This window comes from Rhinolophus sinicus, chromosome 14, assembly GCF_057876585.1.
Source record: "Rhinolophus sinicus isolate RSI-liver-muscle chromosome 14, RSI-T2T, whole genome shotgun sequence".
Lineage (NCBI taxonomy): Eukaryota > Metazoa > Chordata > Mammalia > Chiroptera > Rhinolophidae > Rhinolophus > Rhinolophus sinicus.
The window spans coordinates 13,787,204-13,809,268 of NC_142514.1; the positions used below are offsets into that span (position 1 = coordinate 13,787,204).

At 52.5% G+C, this 22,065-nt stretch overlaps 1 protein-coding gene across 1 annotated transcript; it reads right to left on the reverse strand.

The window, feature by feature from the left end:
• Positions 1–16,842: 16,842 nt before the first annotated feature.
• On the reverse strand, positions 16,843–20,699 carry CAMK2N1 (calcium/calmodulin dependent protein kinase II inhibitor 1). The gene is made up of 2 exons (XM_088790314.1): positions 19,679–20,699; positions 16,843–18,155 (listed from the first exon to the last, which is right to left on the reverse strand). Exons 1-2 carry the CDS (start codon positions 19,842–19,844, stop codon positions 18,085–18,087), a joined length of 237 nt encoding a protein of 78 aa, XP_088646440.1. The 5' UTR covers positions 19,845–20,699; the 3' UTR covers positions 16,843–18,084.
• Between the last annotated feature and the right edge of the window lie 1,366 nt (positions 20,700–22,065).

Here is a 22,065-nt window from a genome sequence, read left to right on the forward strand (position 1 = left end):
GGAGCCACAGTCTGTCTCGCCAAAGCTCTCACCCCCTGAAGCCCTAGATCCATGCTGAAGAGCTCCAGTTCCCCTTCACAGGAGCTTCAACCATAAGCGTCCACCTCCAGGGTGAGAGAAGAGAACACCAGGGGAAGGACCTTCAAAGCCCTGAGTCTCGTACAGACACCTACAGTCCTGAAATACCCTTGGCCAGATCCCCTCCTGAAGAGATGCTTCAGGAGGAAATTTGGCCCCAGGTGGAAATTTGAACCCATCGCTGTCCCACCCTCCCCAGAGGCAGCCTTTCCATCACCTTGGGGTGTTTCCGACCCCCACCCCCCACCCTGCCTTTTTTCACTCCGCATCTCTTCCTAGACCCCTCCCTCTTCCTGATGCTCCCTTTCCCTGTCTCCTTTCCTGGCTTTCCCCCCTTCACCCTTTGGGTCCCAGCTTAGATGCTGGCTTCCCCAGGAAACCTTCTCTGACCTCCAAAGCCCAGGTCAGGGGCCTTTTCTCAGTGCTCCCCGGCACCCTATGCTGCCCCTCCCCCACCACAGTGAGAGCCCTGTACGCCGTGTCTTGTTCATTGCATCCAGCACAGCATCAGGCATGCAGCCTGTGATGAAGAATGAATGAATGAGTGAATGAATGAAGTGGTGAAAGAAGGAGAGTCACTTGTGTGATTTACCCAGTCCCCTAGAAATGACCCAAGAAAGGAGCGAGCCCTTACCCCAAAGTCTGAATATTCCAGTCTTGCCCTGGCCCCTCCCCTCTGCTGCACGTCACTCCCTACTCTGACATCCAGGGGATCTCCCCTAGCCCAACCCAGTGAGAACCAAACTGGCTCTCAGACAGGCATGTTGAAATTGTCTAAAATCATAGCCACTAAAGTCTTTAAAAACTTGTCAAAGCCAGATAAGGAACTGAGACCCAGAGAGGGTACATAAACTACCGAAGATCACACAGCAATCTAGTAGCCGCGCCTGACGGGCTTCTCCAATCAACCAGCTCTCCCCGGAACCCAGCAAATCCAACCAGCTCTTTTCCACCGTTGTGCTAGACCAGCAGTCCCATTGGCCCTGCTCTCTGGGGGTGGTAGGTGGAGGACACACCTTCTCCCTATCCCTGCCACCAAGAGAACACTTGGAAGTTCTCTGGACCCTGTAGATCCCTCCGCCTCACCCCTTCCCCCACCTCCCTTCTCCTCCCTCCGTCTTCTTGGCTTGCCTTGCCTCTGGCCAGGGGTGGCAAGTGTAGGAGGTTGGCACCAAGGGAGGCTGCAGGTGGGAATAAGTTCTAATCAAACACAGAATCATTCTGTCTTCTCCCTCTTCTCGGAGGACAGTTTTGCCATGTATTACTCATATGTTCAGAGAGAAATCTGAGGCTTCTCAGAGCCGGAGGGGAACTTGCAGGGTAAGGAGGATAAAAATATTTTCTTTTCCCCCCCCAGGCTGTTTCTTGCTTTGATTATCTTTTCTCTCTGCCTCTCATTAGGGCAGGACTTTTAGGAGATAGATTTCATTTGGCCCTTCTCTCCCCATCTTAAAGGCACAGGACATGGGGGGCGGGGGTCCTGACAGCGGACTGGAGCCCAAAGGCAGAGGACTGACAAGGTGGGGGGTGGAGCCAGCCCTGTAAGTTGGATGGGAGACAAGAGGGGACACAGGTGATGGCTTGTCATCATCACTGAGGACAGGGGCTGCTAATAAGGAAGCCACTAGAGAAAGGACAGCCTTTCCCAGAAACAAAGATCCAAGGAGTTCAGGATGATAACTGTTATTCTTGAGAACCTTAATATCTCTCTGTCCTTCATCACAAACCCACCAATCCTCTCTACCCCCCAAATGGACCCAGAATCCAAACACCTCTTTCTTTTCTCGCAGCACCCCTGTTCTGGCTGTCAGCATCTGCTCTTCAGACCACTGTAGGAGTTCCACCATCTGCAAGGGGGCCCCCCACCCCCAACCAGCAGCATGGGTGAACTTTCAAAGGCGTAAATCATGCCACATCATGACCCTGCTGAAACCAGAATGAAAGGCAACCACCGCCTGAGAGGCGCTACCTGCGTCCTCTCAGATTCCCTCATCTCCAGGTCGCAGCCACCCTGCCCTTATCCCTGTCCCTACACCATCCCAAGTTCTCTTCCCCAGGTCTTGTGGCAAACGCCACTTCCCCAGAGGAGCTTTCCCCACCCAGCTGAGCTAAAGCAACACCCCATCCCTGTCACTCTACCACATTATCCCACTTCATCTCTAGCTTTGCTCTGTGTCAATACAAGTAACATGGTGCAACCAACAGTGCAACTCACACGGTTCAACTAACACAATGCAACTAACACAATGCAACTCACACAGCACACAGTGCAACGCACTCCGTGGAAATGACTTCTCCCCAAATTCCCTCCCCTGGATAGGGCCAGGGTAGCATGGGGAACAAGAGACCTCTTCCATGAGATTTGGAAGGTGAGAGTGAAGCAGCAGCTACATGTTTTTACTATACTCGGAAGGCCAGGACAGGGTGCACCCTTGCCTCCAATCTGCTGCCCCCCTTGCTGGTGAGGGGCGGCACCGGGACCTGCCTCTCCCACAGCCCCACTAGGTCTCCCCTTCAACTTCCTCTAGTCCAGGGCCAGGGGTACATGCAGCTCCCTGGTGAAAGGTGCCCACGTGTCCAGCAGGTCACTCACAGCATCGAGGCTGGACGTGGGGAGATGCAGGTGTGGCTTCCAATGTCCTTGCTCTCCCCCTCATCCAGCTTTCCCTCCCAACTGCCCGTTGGCCGATCTATAGCGATTCAGGCCTCACCCCAGATGCAGAGGCAGCGGCCTGCACAGACTGCCCCACAAGTTCCCACACTTGAATAAGGCCGACCCCCTATAACAAAGCCTTATTCTGTCCCATTCGTAAAGCTGCTACTTCTCTGATTGAAGCCCGATGGATATTATCTCATTTTAGCCTTCATCAGTGCCAAATGTCAGTTTAGTTATAATGTGCTCACTGACTTTCTCCCCACACTGGATGGGAAGATCCTGGAAGGCAAGGATCCTGCCCATCTTTTCACAGTGGTATCCCCAGCACACAGAACAGAACCTCGCACAGAGCAGGTGCTCAGTGGTTACTGAGGGGAAAAATAGCTGGCAGGGCTTGATGAACAAGAAGAAGACGCTGCAGACATGAAAAGACAACTGGCCAACGAACTCCATGTACACGCCAGTATGTTCACAACAGCGAGGGGACCCTTGCCTTCTGCCTCAAACTGCATCCTGACCAAAGCTGTTCCCTCCGCCAAGACCACCCCCTCCATCTCCCTGCCCCGTCTTCCAATGAATGACCAAGGCTCCCTACCTGTCCAGCCCACCTCTTCTAACTCCCAACTCCCTGCGTTCTGGTTCCTGCCTCATGGTCACAGAGGTGGCCATACCCAAGGTCACCCAGATGGCCACCGGGCCCTGGATCTCCTCTACATTGTTAACCACCAGGCTTTCTTCAAGCTTTTATCCCATCCAGCTCTGCTCCCATCTCTCAGAGCATTTCTCCTCTGGCTTCCCAATCTTTTCATAGACCGTTCACAGGGTTCTGTCCTCCGTGCCTTCCTCTGTTCTCTTCTGCCCCTCACTTCTTTCTCTATACCCCCAGCCCAGGCAATAAGACCTACCGCCATCTTTTGACTCATTGCCTCCAAGATCATAATCCAAATCTTCATCTCCCAGTTGCAACAACTCTCCCGATTCCCCTATTTCCACTGGTCTGTGAGATCTGTGACATTTTGAGGTAGTATTTGGACCCCGAAGTATCAAAGTAGATGTGTTCAATGGTAAGTTTATGCTTCTCATTATCAAGTACCATTCCCAACCCACATCTCTGACCATAATGACATTGAGTCTTGTGAACAGACCCCTGGGAAGGGGAGGGAAGTGCCTGGAACCACTCATCAGATGCACCCAAGCTCAGCCCCAGTCATTCATGACACCCTGTTTCACATGCAGGGTTCAGCAGGTGTAGGATTTAATACACAAGTGCTGAATGGATTAGTGCATGGGGGGTGAGTGCTGATTCAACCGCAAGGAAGAAGGTTGGAGTATTTAGTGCTCCTTCAGGCAAGGAACATACAAATACAGGGGTGTCTGACATAAATCCGCAAGGGAGAAAGTAAGGGAGGGCACTCAGTAATGGTGACCGAGACCTTGGGGGATGTTGGTGTGGGTGAAATATTCACTCTCAGTTTGTAAGACTTCCTGCAAAGTCCTGTCTAATTAGATCCAAGGGAGGACAATCAGATACCAACCAGTCTTAAGCTACTCTGTGGTGATATGCCCCCCCCCCGCTGCCCCCCAGACACCATGTCACAGCCAGCCCAGGGCTGCAGCCCCAAGGATCCCAAACCACTCTGAATGCTGCTACCTGCATCTCCAGCCACCTGGGCCTCTGCTCCTGCAGGGGGAACATCTGCAGAGCACTGAAAGCTCCTGGAATGACTCTCACACTGACACGGTGCTTGACAGTTTGCAATGACATCCAGACAGGTACTACTGTCTCCATTTAACAGACAAGGAAACTGAGGCTCAGAGATGTCAAATGACTTACCCAAGAGCTAGCAAGAGGTTTGGTGAGATTTATACCCAGTGCTATCTGACTGGGACCTCACCATCCTCACTCCAACACGATGTCTTTTGAAGAAAGCTGAAATCTAGAGCCAGTTGAAATTCATAGTAAAGGCACACATGTGATGTTTGATCACGCAGTCAATGCACATATTCAGTGCTCAAAATACACGATAATTGCACACAACTGGTGCTGAATAATGCAGTCAGTGTTCACAACAGGTGGTTTCATCGTACACAGTAATTGCATTTACATGATGGTGATGACAAATGTTACCAAAGAGGAGTGTCTCAAGAACATGTTAATACCTACTGGCCTATTTACACAGCTGGATTAACAACCCAATTAGTTGTCACCTAGCAAGAAGCAGGGCTCTGGGGACAAATACACTTGACAGGTAGTGGGTATGGATAGAGGGTCAGGGAGAGTGGAGAACTGGGCCAGGAAAGGCGACAGAGTAGAGAATATGGGCCAGGGGTGTGAGGGTAAAGTGCCAGGGACAAGGAGGCATGCCAGGGACCAGGCCAAGGTTACAGGCCAGCTGTGCCAATGACTCCGTTTGACCGAGGCCCTTACCACTGGTCAAAGGAATCCAGTGGTGACGATCGTGGCAATGACTGATAATGACACCCGATAAGCAGCCTCTCCAAAAGCTCCCAGTGTGTGTCAGATCCCTGCTCTCTGTACCCACAGAACCCTGAACTTTCCCTGCCACCTCAGTGTCTGGTCGTCTGTCTGACTCCCGAATTTAACACCAGGCCGTCTGACCCGAGGGTCTAATCACTTATCCACTATTATATTGCTTCACGATGGATGGATGGATGGATGGATGGATGGATGGATGGATGGATGGATGGATGGATGAAGAGATAGATAGTTGGATAGATGGTTAAGTGGGCAGAGGCATGGGTAGATGGATGGATGTACAAAAAAATAGGATGGGCAGATGAGAGGTGGTAAAATGTTACAATGATGGTTATCATGGTCATTTAAGCCCATATCACATCCCAAGAAGAATTAAATCAAAGCCTAGCATAGACCCCCTAGGTCAGAGATCACCGTCCCAAAAGCCCAGAACTCATGCAATTCTCAGTAGAAGGGCCTGCAAGCATCTATGTGCCTTTACTCCCTAAAGGGACGGGCATCCTTCAGCACCCCGTCTTTTCACTCAGGATAGAGTCGTGCATATAGTCAAGACCTAACAAAATTCCAGTTGAACTTGACAAGGAACAATTATTGAACACCTACTGTGTGCCCAGTACAGGCGTTTGCTGACCAGCTGGCCAGCTGGCTGGCTTCTTCTGGCAGGCTGCCGGCCTGGCCAGCCAACTGACAGGGCCCCTATCAGCTTACACAGCAGTTGGCGTTTCCTTCACTGTAAATGTCCTTGTCTCACTGGATAGAGGGGGGGTGTGATGATGACAGGGATGATCAGAATGATTTAGTTTCATTTCTGATGCATCCTGCCCGGGGAGCTCTCGCTGTCATCAGGTGATGGCCGTTTATGGTTGTGGGTATTTAAACAGCTCAGCTCTATGTTTCAATAGGCATCATATAAAATTATAAACGAGCAGATGAGAGACGAAAGGTACAGCCTATCTGTTTGGAGAAAGATTACGTGGGAGCTGCTGACCCAGGCAAAAGTAAAATATTGACATGGGTGTGTTCTCAGGGTGTCCCAGACGTTACATATGGAGCCGACTCTCTGTGGTCACCCCTGTTGAGTCCAAAAGGAACGTATTCCTGAGTGTGTCCCCCTACTGTGGTGGTTTTGGGGAAAATAGTTTGTCCTCTCATGATAATAAAAGTAACTCATCCATTTAAAAATAACCCTCATCACAAAAAAAAAACCATTGACCTTTTCTTCCATCTTTTTATTTTTTCTTATATGTATTTGCAATAGCAGAGATAATAATTAATAATAATAATAATATCTTAATATCTGCAAGGCATTGTTCTAAGTGCTTTACACGTATTAACACACCACCGTCCCAAAGTTTCTATGAGATAAGACTATTGTTAGGCTTATTTTACAAATAATGAAACTGAGGCACAGAGAAGTTAGCTTGCCTGCGTTCACAGCCCTTTCCTTTGAGGCAAAGCTGGGATGCAAACCGGTCCACAGCACTGTTTCCTATCAAACGTCCTTTATGCTTTGAGCACAAGACATATGCGCTTTCTCCTGTCAACAATCTGCAGAAACATTATTTTTAACGGTTGCTAAATATTCTAAGTGGACGGACCACAGTTTACTTAGTCATTTCCCTATTTTGGGTATCTTTTCCCTGAATTTTCAGTGTTCTATACCATCACCAGCATAGTGGTGAACAAATCTTTGCAGACGCCACCGTTCTTTTTCCAGAGATTAGGTTCACACACAGCCACCCCACCGCCACCGTGCAGAGCTGGCCCAGCTCCTCACGAGGACTTGAAAGCAACGACTCCTGCCCCCCAACTCTCCACACGCCCCGTCCCCCAAGACAAAAAACTGGAACCAGAACTCAGGAGGCTCCCACCCTGGATCAAATATATCCACACCTGCCTCGAACAAGACAGTGGGAGCAGAGCACCTGTCCTATGGCCACCTGGGCAACGCACCGCATCTCTTCCAGCCTCGTTTTTTTCCTTGTAAAATGGAAATACCAATGCAAACCCTTCCTACCTCAAATGGAAAGTTTTCTGTGAGGATCCAATGACATAATTGCCATAAAAAGGCTTCTGAGACTGGAGAAGAGCTCTACATATACAAAAGATTGTTGTTTTTTAGTATCACATTAATTCGATAGCATTTCCTGAGGAGCTGCTCCGGGACAGACATTTGTGTGAAGTTCTAGGGATATGGAGACGAACAAGAGAGCCCCAATGCTGCCCAAGGGGCAAACACAGTCTGATGAAGGAGGACAGACCAGCAATAACACACAGTGGGATGAGCGCTTGGCCAGAGGGAAGCATCAGGGCAGAAGAGCCTAAGTGAGGGACCTAATTCAGGTCGAGGGGACTCAGAAAAGGCTTCCTGGAGGAGGTGACATGTCACTTGAAACCTGGAGAAGGAGTAGGATTTGGCTAGTGGCGAGGGGTAGGAGGCTGAGGGAGCAGCCTATGCCAAAGTGCAGAGGCATAAAAAGAATGACATTCTGGAAAGAACGGTGTGGCCAGGACACAGTAGGTTTACAGAGAATTGGAATGACAGGAGGCCTGCAGTATAGGCCACACCCCCATCTGTTCTTTTAACTGCTTTTGATCAACATGAACGGTTTGAAAGGTGAGGGTGCTATACAACCCACTCCCAGGAAGGTGACTTCCCCAGGCACACTTGTGGATGAAGGCAAAGCATCGCCTACTTTACAGCCTAAGGGCAGTACAGCATTGTGGGAAGTATCCCACAGGGACGGGTGGGTGGGCCAAGCTTCATAGAGAAGTACAGGATAGTCTTTAGAGGCCTCCCCCATCCCAGCCTTTGCCCACCCTTGGCCCCCCTTCCTCGAACCCTGTCTCCATTGCATCCCAGCAGGGCTACCCCAAAGCTCAAACTTGATGGATCTCCAAGAATCCCAGGGAAAGCACGGACTAGGTGCTGGGAATTCTATCATTTCTGTCACCTTTACATCCATCAGTCCTGTGAGGCCTGGATTCATGGTCCCGTTTCACAGATGAAGGTCAAAAACTGAAGTAACATTCCCAGGTCACTCACAGAATGTGTGCTTAGGGGTCCGGTTAATGTGGCCATCACACAGGCCAGGCCTGGTCCTCTCCGTTGGTGTCCTTGGACAAATTACCACTTCTTTAAACCTCACTTTCACACCTGTCCATGGGGTGACAATAGTGCTCCTCCCTGTGGGCCGCTGAGGCCTGGCTGAGACAAGCACCGAAAGCATGTAGAGTGCAGACCGCCCAGCAGCTCACTCATCATCTAACAGTGCCTCTGACTCTCCCACACGCCCTGCAAGTAGCCCCTTTCCTGAGGTCAGGACTAGGGTTGGATTCAATTTGAAATCTCTCTGCATTCACCAGATTAGTGGACAAGTCCAATGTCAGACACTAGACACATGTGCTGACTAAGTTCTGGGTTTGGCCAGAGTCCAAGATGACAATCCTTTCCAGCTCAGCTGGGATCCCAGGGAGACCCCTGGCCCCGCTGCCCTCTGGGCATCTCAGAAATGCCCCACACAAGGTCCCTTTCTGCCAGTGGCAGAGCGAGGCCCAGTGGCCCAGAGAAACTACCCAGGAGCTTTCCTGAGGCTTCAGCTGGAAAGCAAGAGGGTGAAAGTCCTGCTGTGACGCCACACAAGACCCTCAACATTTCTGTGCCCCAGTTTCTGCCCAATGGCAGGAGTTTCGTGGGACCACTGAAGTCCGAGGAGGGTTTATGTTTGTATTTCCTCCTCAAGAAATATTTTTTTCGACACTGTTCTAGATGCTGGGAAGAGAGCCAAAAACAAGACATTGCCCTGGGAAGGTTTCCATCCTCCTGTGCCCCTGTTTCCCCATTTGTTAAATAGAGAATATCATAATGCTCCCCCATGAAACTATAAGAATTATGTAAATCCATAGGTAGAGAGAGCTTGGTATGAGGCCTGGCGCTTCAGCGGCCCAGCAAATGTTCTTGTTATGAGTAGCAGCATTCCTCTTCCTGGGTTATAGGCTCAGGTGAGATCATATGTGTAAAGCACTTAGGGGTGTGACTGGCACTGTGCAAGCGTGAAAAAGATGACAGCTATTTCCTCAAAGGTTAGCCAATATAATCAACCCGTTTCAGGGAGGAGGGAACTGAGGCATGAGAAGTTCAGTGATGGCCCCAAATCCCACTTTGGTTGGTAGGCTTTTGAACATATCCTAATGAGGATTTCTCAACCTAGGCACACTTGGAGCTGGATAATTCTGAGTTGTGGGGCCGTCCTGGGCACCACCGGACATTTCATAGCATCCCTGGCCTCTGCCTACTAGATGCCAATAGCTCTAACCCCCTCTTCACATGTGACCACCAAAAATGTCTCCAGACGTTGCCAAATATCCCCTGGCGGGCAAAACTGCTCCCTGTTGAGAAGCACTACTGGAAACTGATCCATGAGCTTATATTTCAAGAACTTGCAGGATCTGACCTGAAGCCCCCTCCCCTCCAACCCTGGCAGCACCATAAGTGTTTGTTCCAAGCACTCCCCCAAGGACCTGCCCTTTGTCAAGCAAATCGCAAACCTGCCAGCCTCCCTCATGGTGTCCCCTACACCAAGACTGCCCTTCCCAGCCCCATCCCAAGGCCCACCTGAAGTCCCACCTGCTCACTGAATGGTCTCCCTGCCCCAGAACTCACTGTGTTTGTGCCCAGCCCTCCACCTTGTATCATACTTAGTCACGCACATGTCTGTCCTTGCCTGCTCCCTGTCCCTGACCTCCTTGACCTCCAACTCCAGACAGAAACAACTTGAGGGCAGAGGCTGTGCCTAACTCACCCATGTGTCCCCAGCAGCCAGCACAGGGCCAGGCACACAGAGCTGACTCATTGCTCTGTGCATATGGTGAGTCACAGATGTGACCGGTTCCCAAGCAGCCCGTGGGGTGCTGGTAAAAGGCCCTCAGGCTAAGGAGGCAACGTGGCATCCTGGTTAGGACTGCTTAAAAGTGACCAGTGTGAGCCAGACTGGAGCTGTTTCCATTTCTGGCTCCTTCCTGAGGACAGATAACTCACACCCTGTAATCCTGTTTCTTCATACCGTGTTTCCTCGAAAATAAGACCCAACCTGAAAAGAAGCCCTAGCATGATTTTTCAGGATGACATTCCCTGAACATAAGCCCTCGTGCGTCTTTTGGAGCAAACGTTAATATAAGACCCGGTCTTATTTTCAGGGAAACACGGGCATGTGCAATGGGGTAATATACAGTGTCCGTGATTCGTAGGATTGTTGTAAGAATTAACAAATGCTCCCGACTCCTAATCCAGGGCTCACTCGTTCTCCCTCGGTTTACAGGACAAGGATTCCCAGGTAAAGGTGGCCGGAGGTGGGAAGCTCCTGCCCCAAGTTCCTCTGAGGCCCGACATGGGAACTTCTTGGATAGGAAGAGGGGCTGCTGCAAACCAGGATGTGAAAAGACGGTGGGGGCAGGGAAGGCGGAGGCAGGCGGGGAAGCCGCTGAGGAGGCCGCCAGACAGTAAATAATTCACAAAGATGAACTGGAGATAAGTGCGGCTTCTGGGGTATAGAGTTCAGGTCGGAGGAGGCTCAGGCAGCTGGAGGGGACTTGTGGTGTCCCCTGTCTTAAGAGGGGAGAATTAATGTGGCTCCGTCTACCAAGAAAACCCAGCCCCAGGTGTCGGTTCGTGGCCACTCCCTGTCATTGGCGAGAGCTACCCGGAACTGCCCCGCGGGGCCACCGGCCTCCGCCAGCCACCTCCGCCCAGCCGTTCCCATGGCAACCGCTGGCCTGGTCCAGGGTTCATGGCCAACCGGATCCTCAGCCTCCCCTCCCCCATGGGAGGATGGGCGTTTTAGGCTCAGAACCCCACGCTGTCTGAGCTGCCAGAAGGGAGAGAAAGTTGTCTAGTCCCACCAACCCCCTCCATATATTGGAGCAGTTGAAACCAGGGTCTCTTGGGGTCAGCCTTCCTGGGTTTCAATCCCAGCTCCACTTTCTAGCAGGTGACTTCACTGCTCTGTGCCTCAGTTTTCCTTATCTGTAAAATAGGGATGATAATAATAATAGTAACTCCCTCCTACGTTTGTTGTGAAAAATTAAATGAATTAAATGTAAAGAGTGTAGAACAGTTACTGGCCAATAGCAAGCACCTCATAAATACTATTTTCCATATTGGGAAATGAGCTCCAGAGAAGCAAAATACCTGCTCCCAGTGATATTCACACAACCTGTTACTGGCACGTTTGAGAGTGGCATGCAATTGCCAGTGCATTTTAAGACACCCACTGTGAATGTTGGCAGCATTCTACTGGGGTTCCCCAAGGGTTTCCTAAGTTTCCTGTGGGCCACCCCTTCCTGACTTCTTGAAGCTTCACTGTCATTGAATGGTCATTGACCAGGCAGTGAGGTCCCTGAAGGCCAGAAAAGGCATTGCTTTAGCAAGCCCTGTCTGCCCAGTGCCAAGCACAATACCAACGCCCCCCCCACACACACCCCCCACACACACACACCTGGCATATGAGTCCTTGAATGAATATGGAATTAAACTCTTTAAGCCCTTAGCCACCTGCTTTCTCCCTTACAGGACACCCTTTCCCTGACGACTTCCTGTCCTCACAGTCTCCCCCCCACCCGCCCTACCCCCATCTCCACTCTGTTAGGATTTCCCATGGCACATTTCCCAGGTCCTCCTCTTTCTTTCAGCCTGTCCTCCCTGACCTTCCTTCCCCGTCAGTGACCCGTTGTCCTCAAAAGAGCTGTTTCTGGGTCAAAGGCCTTCCTCCTCCAGGCCCTTGGGTATGCACTGCCCCACGTTAAGGACAAACCCTCCCATGTGAGGGGTAACAAGATAAACTAAATCTTCACCCCAGAAGGGAGGGGAATGGATGTGGGCCCAGTACTGCAGGTGGGGCTGTCTGTCTGGGACTCTTGGTCTCACTGGAGAAGTGGCTCGGGCCTGAGGACACAGGCGCTCTATCCCCGAGGGCCACCCCACAAGCTCCAGCCCAGCTGCCAGGTTTCCCTGGATACAGCCCGGTCTCTGAGGATTTATTTTTGCATACGGTTTGGGAGAATCTCTGTTGCTGGAATAACGACAACCTTTTTTCCCCATCTCCTTCCCTCCAATAGGCAGATTTTATAAACCAGAGCAGCTGCCTGAAGGTTTCCAAGAGAAAATTCTGCACAGTTTCTAAGCAGAATGACAGTTCTCCTCCACAGGAAGTTGCTTTTATTATTATTATTTTTTCAATCTTTGTTTTGTAAGGTTCCACCTATCAGTCATCAGGCAGTACCTTGGGCCTGTGGGCATTTTTTGTCCCCCCCCCCCCTTCTTTGCCTGGAACTCATGATTACATCACAACCACAATGGGCTTGCCCAACACAGGGGCAAAGTTGAACGGCTGAAAAGTAAGCCACTCACATCGCCTGGGCAGAAAAATCCCAAGTAATTTATGGAGATATTCCCTCCTCAATGCGATGGAACATAACTGCCCACTCCTTAAGTGGGCTCCACATAATGATTTCCTTCCAAAGAGGACAGTAAGGAAAGGGGCTGGGGAGAGAAGCTTTGCTGTGGAGGAACCTGACAAACATTGTCTCCGTGATCAAGGTCACCATCAACAGTGATAAGTCATGGTGATAGCGTGTACCCTTGATATGATGTGATGAGAATTTACCTCCATGATCTTCCTCCCAAAACCCATAACTCCAGTTGAACCATGAGAAAAACATCAGACAAACCCCAACTGAGGGTTAGTCTACAAAACACCTGACCAGTACTCCATCAAAAACAAGGAAAGTCTGAGGAACTATCTCGGCCAAGAGGAACCTAAGGAGACAAGACGACTACAAGTAAAAGTAATGTGGTATCCTGGATGGAATCCTGGAACGGAAAAAGGACATTACATAAAAATGAATGAAATCCAAATGAACTATGAAGTATAGTTAATAGTAACGTACCAATGTTATTAGATTGGTGCAAAAGTATATCAGTTTTTGCGATTATTTTTAACCCTTTAAACCACAGTTACTTTTGTACCAACCTAATAGTTCCTTAGTTGTAAAAAAAACGTACCATAGTAATATCAAATGTGAACAATAGGAGAAACTGGGTCACGGTAGATGTACTATCTTCACAACTTTTCTGTAAATCTAAAACTGTTCTAAAGTAAAAGTGTATGCTTTTAAGTGGGTCTCATGTTTGGGTTTCAGGCGATCCCAAGACCCAGTTCTCTTTGGTGCCCTCTTTTATGTCAGCATTAAGGATCTGAGCCACTGACTTTATGGGTATCCAAGCCCCTAGCTCCCAATAACATTTTCATGGAAAGTATCATCATTTTCAAGCCCAGGGAAAACTCCCATTTCCTCACCACTGCATACCCAGTGAGCCTGGCACAGGACCTGGCCCATAGTAGATGCTAAGTTGATATCTGTCAAATGAATGAAACTTGAGGATCCAGGATCCAGGATCCAACAAGGGACCCAGGCACAAAGCCAAGCTCTTCCCTTCCCAGGGCAAGAGGTCAGTATCTGCTAGTCTCCATCCAGAGAGGGAAGACTGAACAATCTGGTTAGAAGGGGGTAGAGGACATTGCTTTGGAGAGTAAGAACACAGATTTACTTAGGATTACATTAATTGGGGGCCTTGATGAGCCGATGGAAATAATGAGAGGCAGGCTGACTCCTCTACTCCCTGACCCCGTGGGGATGCTTTCAGGGCCCCTTAGTACCTTCGGGGTCAGCTTCAGGCTGCCAAAATCACCTGCAAAGAAACTTCATGCAGCAAGAACTGTTTGCTAGATCTTGAAAGTCCATCGCCTGGCACACAGTACGCACTTCACCTGTGTTCATATTGATGGCTACCATTTATTATGCACCAGGCCCTGTGCTGGGGAGGACGAAGGGGGTTCCCTTTAACTGTCTGTGCAGTAGGCATTGTTGTCATCCCCATTTTACAGAAGAGGAAACAGAGGCCCAAGAGCTTGAGAAACTGGCCCCAAGTCACAACTAGAAAGCACAGGAAAGAGGTTTCCAATCCAAGTCATCTAAGTCCCAAACCAGTGCCCCTTATTCTCACACCTAACGTCTGCCCCTTCTACCAGGCCCTTGGGCCCCGAGAATCTACTGCCTGCTGTCTGCAGAGGCACCCCATGTTCATGCCTTCCTCTGTGGCCTCCAGACAGCAGTAATTTTCAAGTCTCTTTCTTTTAAAACTTAATTTGCCAATTTCTCCCTTAGAGGTGCCTTTTGACATTCCTTCAGGCTGTCAGCCTGGACAGGCTACAGAAGCAGAATCCAAAGAGATGAATGCTTATTACAAGCATTCAATTAGTGGCGTTTGAATAATGCAGCCCTGGATGCTCCATCCATGCATGGAGGCTTAGAGACACCCTCCCGTACCTCGGACTTTTAATGGCTTTTTCCATATTTATTGCTACCTAACCAGATATCTTGTACTTGGTATAATTTGATACCTGCCCAGTCCCCAAAGTGTCTTCTCAACAAATTTTTACCCCCATGTTAGAATGTATTTAAAAAATTTACATTCCCTTTTGCTGAATGGAATCCTCAGGAAAGGCAGACTGTCTTCCCAGGGAGAAGATCCTGCCTTGGCTGACAGGGTGGCCTCCAGCAGGAACATTTTAATCCATCACTTATTAAAATGAACCTGATCCTTGGCCAAAGGCTCCCACACTCCCCCATTCCCAGCAGAGGGCAGCTCTAGGCCATAGCTGACCACATCCAAGCCCTGCCTCCCTCTGACCCCTTACACAGTTGTGTAGAATACTGGGAGAGACCAGCCTCAAAACAACAAACCAACAAAAGGATCTGTAACACTAAAAGACAATGCTGCAGCTGGGACTGAGCCTGGGTCTGGAATCCAATGTCTCTGCATCCCCTTCCTGGAGTTTGGGCTCTGGGTTTGAGTCCTGCCCAAGCAACTTACCAGCTGAGTGACCTCATACCAGTCATTAATGTGTTGGAGTCCTGGTTTCTCCTGTACAGTCAGGATAATAACAATGCCTACTTCATAGGGCTGTTGTGAGCAGGGCATACAGTTAAGTTTAATTAACGTGGATGTGGTGTGGTTCTGTTAGCCCCTCTGGGGTGTCAATTTCCTCACCTACTAAAGACAGTTCATGGCAGTGGGTTTCCAGGATTGCTGGGTGGATTATGTGAGAGGGTGGAAGGGCAGTGCTTTGATCAGGCAAGAGGTAATTACTCCTGGGTGCAGACACGTCTTTGACTTCTGAAAGAATCTTTCCATATGGCTGTTACCTGTCTTGGCAGATTGATGGTGCACAGAGGTGGGCCCTGCCCCTAACTCTCTTTAAGGCATGCCCCAGCCTTCTCATGGGAAAGGGGGATTGCTGGGCTCCGTGGTGGCTAAAGGCCCATCAGCTCTAAAAGACTGGGTTTCTCTGGGGTCAGCAGGGAGGAGAGCCAGGTTCAGGGACAGTCACCTGCCTGGGAAGATCAAGCTCGCGTCCCTAAATCATCCTGCTGGTACTGCCAGATCCAGCTTGCCTGCCGTTTCTAATAATGACTGATGGGGTGATGAGCTCTCTACTGGGCCCCCCTGAGCTCTGGGCCTCCACTGCCTGGGAAAGGGGATGAGACATCACCCCTCCCCCACAGGCCCCCTGGAGCCCCTCTTCCTCCACCCTCACCCCCACCACAGGGCCTGTCTTACCTGATGTCTGAGTCACAGGCAGGCTCCTGTCACTGTGAGCTGTGTTGTGACTCCCCAGCTGACAGTTTTACAACAAACATATTAAAAGCTCCCAGCACTGGGGCTCCTAGATGTGGAACAGCCCAGGAGGAAAACCTCTCCCGTCCTTTCTTCAGCCAAAATCCTTCTCCCAACCCCTCCCCCCCCAGGGGACTGCTCCAGGGCCATTAACTGCCCTGAGTACAAGGGGCTGAGAATTTTTTTTCACAAGTCTTTTTGATTGGAGAAAAGCTGCCGAGTAAGGGAGCCTGAGACGTCCCAGGCTGTGGGCCCCAGAGGACCAGGCTCGTCCCCCATGTGGGAACCTGTGAACTCCAGAAGGAGCAGGTACAGGGGAAAGCATCTGGCTCCTCCTCAGCCCTGCCTTTGAAGACAGGTGGCCCTCGGGGAAGGATTATGTGGGCATTTGATCCTGAGTGCTACGATGTGCTGGGTATTGTGTTCAGCCTCCCAACAACCCCGACATATGGGAGCTGCATTATCCCCACTTTACAGATTTGGAAACTGAGGCTTAAAGTGACAGGACATGCTCAAATCCACAGAGCTAGGTAGGAAGTGAAGGACCTGAGATTTGAAGCCATGTCTGTCAGCCTCCAAACATTGCTCTTAACAATACTGATTGCCTCCCAACACACCAGCCCACCTTTTCTCAGCACTCCACCAGGGTGGCAGAAACCTCAGAGAAGCAGGGAGAGTCTGATGCAAATCCAAATTGAATGGACTTACTCTTCGGGGATGGCCTTGCTAGTCCAGCTTGTCTTTCCTACCATCTGAGCCCAACCACAGTGCCCTCCCTGCTTCACAGACCAAAGCTACCCTTCCCTCCTTCCTGTCTGCAATCAGCAGACAAAAAGCAAGTCCCCCCACTGACAACAATCAAAGCAAAGAGAGGAGTGAGACACAGGAACAGTTCTTTTATTGTACATCGGAGAAATAGCCCTGTGTGCTGGTAAAGGTGCAACATACAGAATATCGAATTAAGAAAAGAGGGAACAGGGAAAGGGAAGGGAAGAAACCTCTTGAGGTCCAAAGTTGCAAACAAAAAATGGTAAAAGATTTCCTCACGCAAGAGGCATTTTTGCAAATACCATGCAAAACAGGCAGCTGGTGTGCCTTAAAAGAACCCCTATAAATAACAGAAAACACACTCCAAGCATTCCTTTACGTGGACTCAGAGCACAGGAAAAGAAAAGAAACCAAAATGCCTTTTGGCATTTCAAGATATTTGGCACTCTTGTGATTACATTTTTTACAGTCCATTAAAGAGAATAAACTGACACAATATTAGAGAAAAAAACAGGCTGCTCACACAACAGACTGCAGGGAGAGGTTAGAAAAAGCTCAAGCATTTTGTGTGTGTGTGGTTTTTTTTTTTTTTTTAGGTTTTTTTTCCTGACATATAAAATGTGTTCATCTGCATTAACTTGGGCAAATAGCTTGCAGCAACACAGAAACACAAGCTTTACAATTCATTTTAAAAGAAAACAAGGTTTCTTTCTATGTTTCATTCCTTCGCAAAGTTCTCTTATTTTAAAACACATTCCTGATAACTTCAACAGATGACCAAAATAAAACAGAGTATCTATCGAGATCACTTTCTGATTTTCTTTGTACATCCAAGGATAACATAAAAAAATAAAACAACAGCATTTCACATCCAAGTGCACACAATAATTTTTGCAAGATTAAATAATGTAAACATTGGGAACAGCCAAATCAGCGAAGAATGCCAACACCTCAAAACACCCGGTGTTGCCGCTTCATTATTTAAGTGGTTCAAAATCCAGATCTATAATTGCGCAATATTCACTGTATATAAAAAGAAATTGGTATTAATTTTAACAAATAGCTGCAACTGAGACTTCTTTATTTCTTTATATGTGTGTACATAGTGATTTTGTTATTTTTAATTTTTTTTTAATTTTTATTTTTGCAGAGGAGCCCAGAGCCTTCTCCTCCTCCTCCGTCTCACACCTCATCTGTCTCCCGGCCTGACACGAGATACAGGTTGTTGATTTCATCGTGGGTAGCAAGCTAGCAATAAATTTCAAAGTGCTTTCTCTTTCCATGCTCTTTTTGCCATAACTGTTAATCGCCGTTCTTATTCTCTCCCTTAACTCATTGTCTTTGGGGGAGTTAGACACCAGGAGGTGCCTTGTCTGTCATATTTTTCAGCACGTCATCAATCCTATCATCTTCAATAACAACTGCAAAAAAGGGGGAGAAAAGGAGAAGTGAGCGCTCTTGGGCCTCGCCAGGGGTCTCCAACGTTTCTCGTGAAGCCCGGGAGCCAGGGCAAGATTGGGGGAGGGCGGGAAAGGAGGGCTCCTTTCTGGGCTCACACAGCCCTATCCTCTGCGGCCTCTGCTAGGGGTCCCTTTGTGGCTTTCCTCCGAACCACGCCCCCCACCTCCTGGCTGTGTCCCATCTGGGTTTTGAGAAAAAGATGCAGACGGGGAGCAAATCCCACTGCCCTGGCCACGTCTTCACCACCCACCCCACCACCGACCCTGGGCGCATTTATTTAGAAAGGAAGCCCCCGGGCAGAAGAGGGAGGGGAAGGAGGAGCCAAGGGCTCCCGGTCTGGGACCCTCGGGATGCTCCGAGCGCGAAGCGAAGCGGGTAGCCAGGGCTGGGTGCGGCAGCGCGGAGAGGGGGAGGGGACGCCAGGGGCCGGTTCCCACGGCGTGCCTCCTGTGGAAGGGTCTGGCCTCGCCTGGGCCCGCGCCCCGGTCTTGCGCGGACTCGGCCTCTCCGCTCTCCCCGCCGCTGCAGAGGTCAAAGCCTCCCTTCACTGTCTGCCTGGGGCTTGCCCGCCTCTCCGCGTCTGCCTGTCGCCGTGTCTTCCGCCTCTCTCGCCATCTAGACCTGGCCTCGCCTTCCTCAATCTCTCCATCAGTCTCTCGGCGCGACGGTCACCTGTCGAGGTCTCTGGGTCTCTCTCTGTGTCTGGGATGTCAGTCGCCCTCATTGTTTCAGCTGCTTCTCTGTCTTCCCCAGACTTGCGTGCCCAGCTCGCTGTCTCTCCCGCTCTGGCTCCCTCTCCGAGCTTTGTCTCGGGCTCTGCCTATCCCGGTATACCCCCACCCCCCGCCCCACGCCTGCCTCCCTATCTCTGCGTCTCAGTCTCTCCAGGCTGCTGTCGGTCTCCCTCCTCGTCCTCGCGCCCCTTAAGTTCCTCTCCGAGACTCTGCCTCCCAGTCTCTCCGGGGCTTTTCCAGCTCTGGCACCGAGCGCCCAGGCTTGGCAAATCCCCTTCCCCTGCCAAGTCACAATGAAACCCCTTGCGACCCGAAAGCCCCCAGTCTTCCCAGTAGGAATGGGGGGTCCTGCCTCGGCAGTTCCCCAAAACGTCCCTTGGTGAGTCGTGGGACACCCCAATCGCGGTTGTAGAGCGAGTGCAGCTGCGACCACAATGCGCAAAACAGGGGGTGGGGGGAGCGCAGAAATAAAAAAGCAAACTTTGGCGAGGGTGGGTTTCCACTATAACCTTTCAGCCCCCGCTGCAGCTAGAAGCCGCCACGCCCCCTGAGTGACCCCCTGGGGACCAGGCTTGAGGGGGAGGGATTCCCGAGGCCAGCCCAAGCCGTACCCGCAGTGCGGGATCCCCCCAGTTCTGCACGATGGGATTCCATTGGGTCGGAACTGAGGTGCCGGAGACCCCCGCAAACCCACGCCAGGCCTCAGTGTCCAAGAAAAGGGGTGTCTGGGGAGGAGGCCACGAACTCACCCCGCTTGCTCCGGCCGATCTGGCCCAGCTTGGGCGGCCGCTTGTTCTGCCCGGCGCCGAAGAAGTTGTTGGTGTCCTGCAAGCGGCAGGAGAAGATCTGGCCCACGTCGCCGCCGTCGCCGTAGGAGCTCAGCTTCTCGTCGCCGTAGGGCAGCACCTCCGACATGGTCGCGGCCGGGGGCTCCGCGGCGGCGCCTCCTCCGCCCGCGTCCCCGCCGGCGGCGGACAGGGTCAGCGGCGCTGGGGCCGGGGGCGGCCGGCCGGGGACGGCCCGCGGGCTGCGGCGGCGGTGGCGCCGGCGAGAGGCGGGGGGACACCGCTAGGGCGAGGGCGTGCAGCCCGCGCGAGCGACCCAGCGAGCGCCCGCAGCTGAGCTGCGCTGCGCTGCGGCTCCGCGCGCGAGTGACTGCTGCTCTGGCAGAGGCGAGCAGGACTCACATCCTCGGCGCTCTCGGGCGCTGGGCGGGGGCCGGGCCGGGCCGGGCGGGGCCGAGAGCCGGGAGGAGGAGGGTGTCCCAGCGAGCCCAGAGGGCGCGGGGCCGAGGAGGGCGCACCTCCGGGAGCCGGCGGGCCGGTCCTGCGGCGAGTGCAGGCGGAGTCCGCGAGGGTTCAGGGAGGCTGACTGGGGAGCGGAGAGCTGCCGGGCGGGGAGCGGCGGGGCGGCGAGGGGCGGAGGGGGAAGGAGGAGGGAGGGCACGGCAGGGGGTGGGGACCCGGAGGGTGGGAGGGAGGGGGGGGTAGAGAAACCGAGAGGAGATGGGGAGAAAAACAGAGACCGAAAGAGAGAAGGGGGCAGGGGAATGGACAGAAAGAGCCTGAAGAGAGGGAGAGAGGAAGGAGAAGGGGAGAAGAAGAAAGGAGGGAGGGAACGACTAGATCTGGATTGGAGAGGCCGAGGAGAGATAGGAGAGGGGACGGGGACGGAACGGGAGGGAGAGAAAGAGGGTCGGGGAGGGAAGGAAGCGAGTGAGAGAGGGAAGAGAGGGAGGCTGGGACGGAGGCGCCAGCCCTCCAGCGAGCTGCGAGCTAGAAATGCCGGCCGCCGCGCGGAGGCGAGGCACGGGAGGAGGGCAGAGGAGGGCGGGGAGGAGGGGACCCGGGGCCTCGGGGAGAGATCCCTGGAAGCCAAACGACGTCACGGGGCCGCGCCGGCCGGCGGGGCCGCGGCTCGCTTCCTGCCCCCGCCCCCAGCACCCGCCGTCCCGCCCGCGCGGAGGGGCCCCCGCGAGCCCCGCCTCGGCCCGGCGGCCTCCGGGCGCCTCCTTCCTCCGCCCGCCCCCACCTCCCTCCGGGTGTTTACCCGGTCCCGAGCCGGTGCGCGGCGGCTTCGCGCCGGACTCGCCTGCTCTGCCTCCCGCGGGGAGCTGGGGAGAGTGGGGGTTCCGGGAGCGGGAGGGGGAGCGGGCCGACGACGCACAAGCGGGGAAGGACAGATGGATGTCGGTCTCCTTGGAGGCCAGATGCTGGGGCAAAAGGTCGGAGGGCACCAGGGTGACCCGAGGACACGGCCTCTCCTGCCAGCGTCAAACCAGGGAGCCCCTTCCCCACCACACTTGCGCCCCACTTTGGAGTCTCGGGGCCCAGCCTCTTGGGCCTCACAGTCTACCTCCCCCACTCCATTCGCCCCAGAAGGCCCGGTTCTCGGGATCCCGCGGGGCTTGGGGGCTGAGGCGGTGTGGAGGAGGGAAGGGGCAGCCCTGCCTTCCGGAGGACAGGGGCGAGACTCTACGCGGGGCTCGCCTGGGATGCATGCCTCTCAGCGTCCTCTGCCTCCGCTGGGGACGTCCCGGGTCTGCAGCCCTCTGCCCTCGGGGACCTCCCTTTCAGCAACAGCCAGGAGCCCTGGGGAAAGACTGTGGCTTCTGAGCGGAGGAGCGAGCTCCCGAATCCCAGAAGGGAGACGGGGGCAGCCCAGAGGCCTGGGAGGCGCATCTCCCCAGCAGACGGCAACCCGAGGGGACGTGGTGCGTGAGGACGGCTTGTTATCCTTGCCCGGAGCCAACAGCACCTGTTCTCCCCCTAGAGACTACCTTCGCTCACACGTGCCAGCCTAACCACAGAAAGGGGCAGCCATCCCAACGGCATGCTTCCTGCCGAAGGCAAGCTTGGGAAACACGTCTAGATTGCCCTGCTGAGGTCTCAACTGGCTCAACGTGCTGCCTTGCAAGGGGCTCCATCAACAGTGAAGGAGTACCCTCAGGTTCCCTCTGCCCTTAATTCTAAAATTCTGGGTAGGTGGGGGACTGGAGGGAAAAGGGGGGTTAGCTGCTGGAGCGGCTGCCTGAGGGAAGCCAGCCCATTCCCCTCCCTAAACTGTGTAAAAGGGTCACCAGGCCTCCAGACCAGGTGCCTTGGGGGTAAAGAGGAAGAAAGGGGCTGAGAAACGG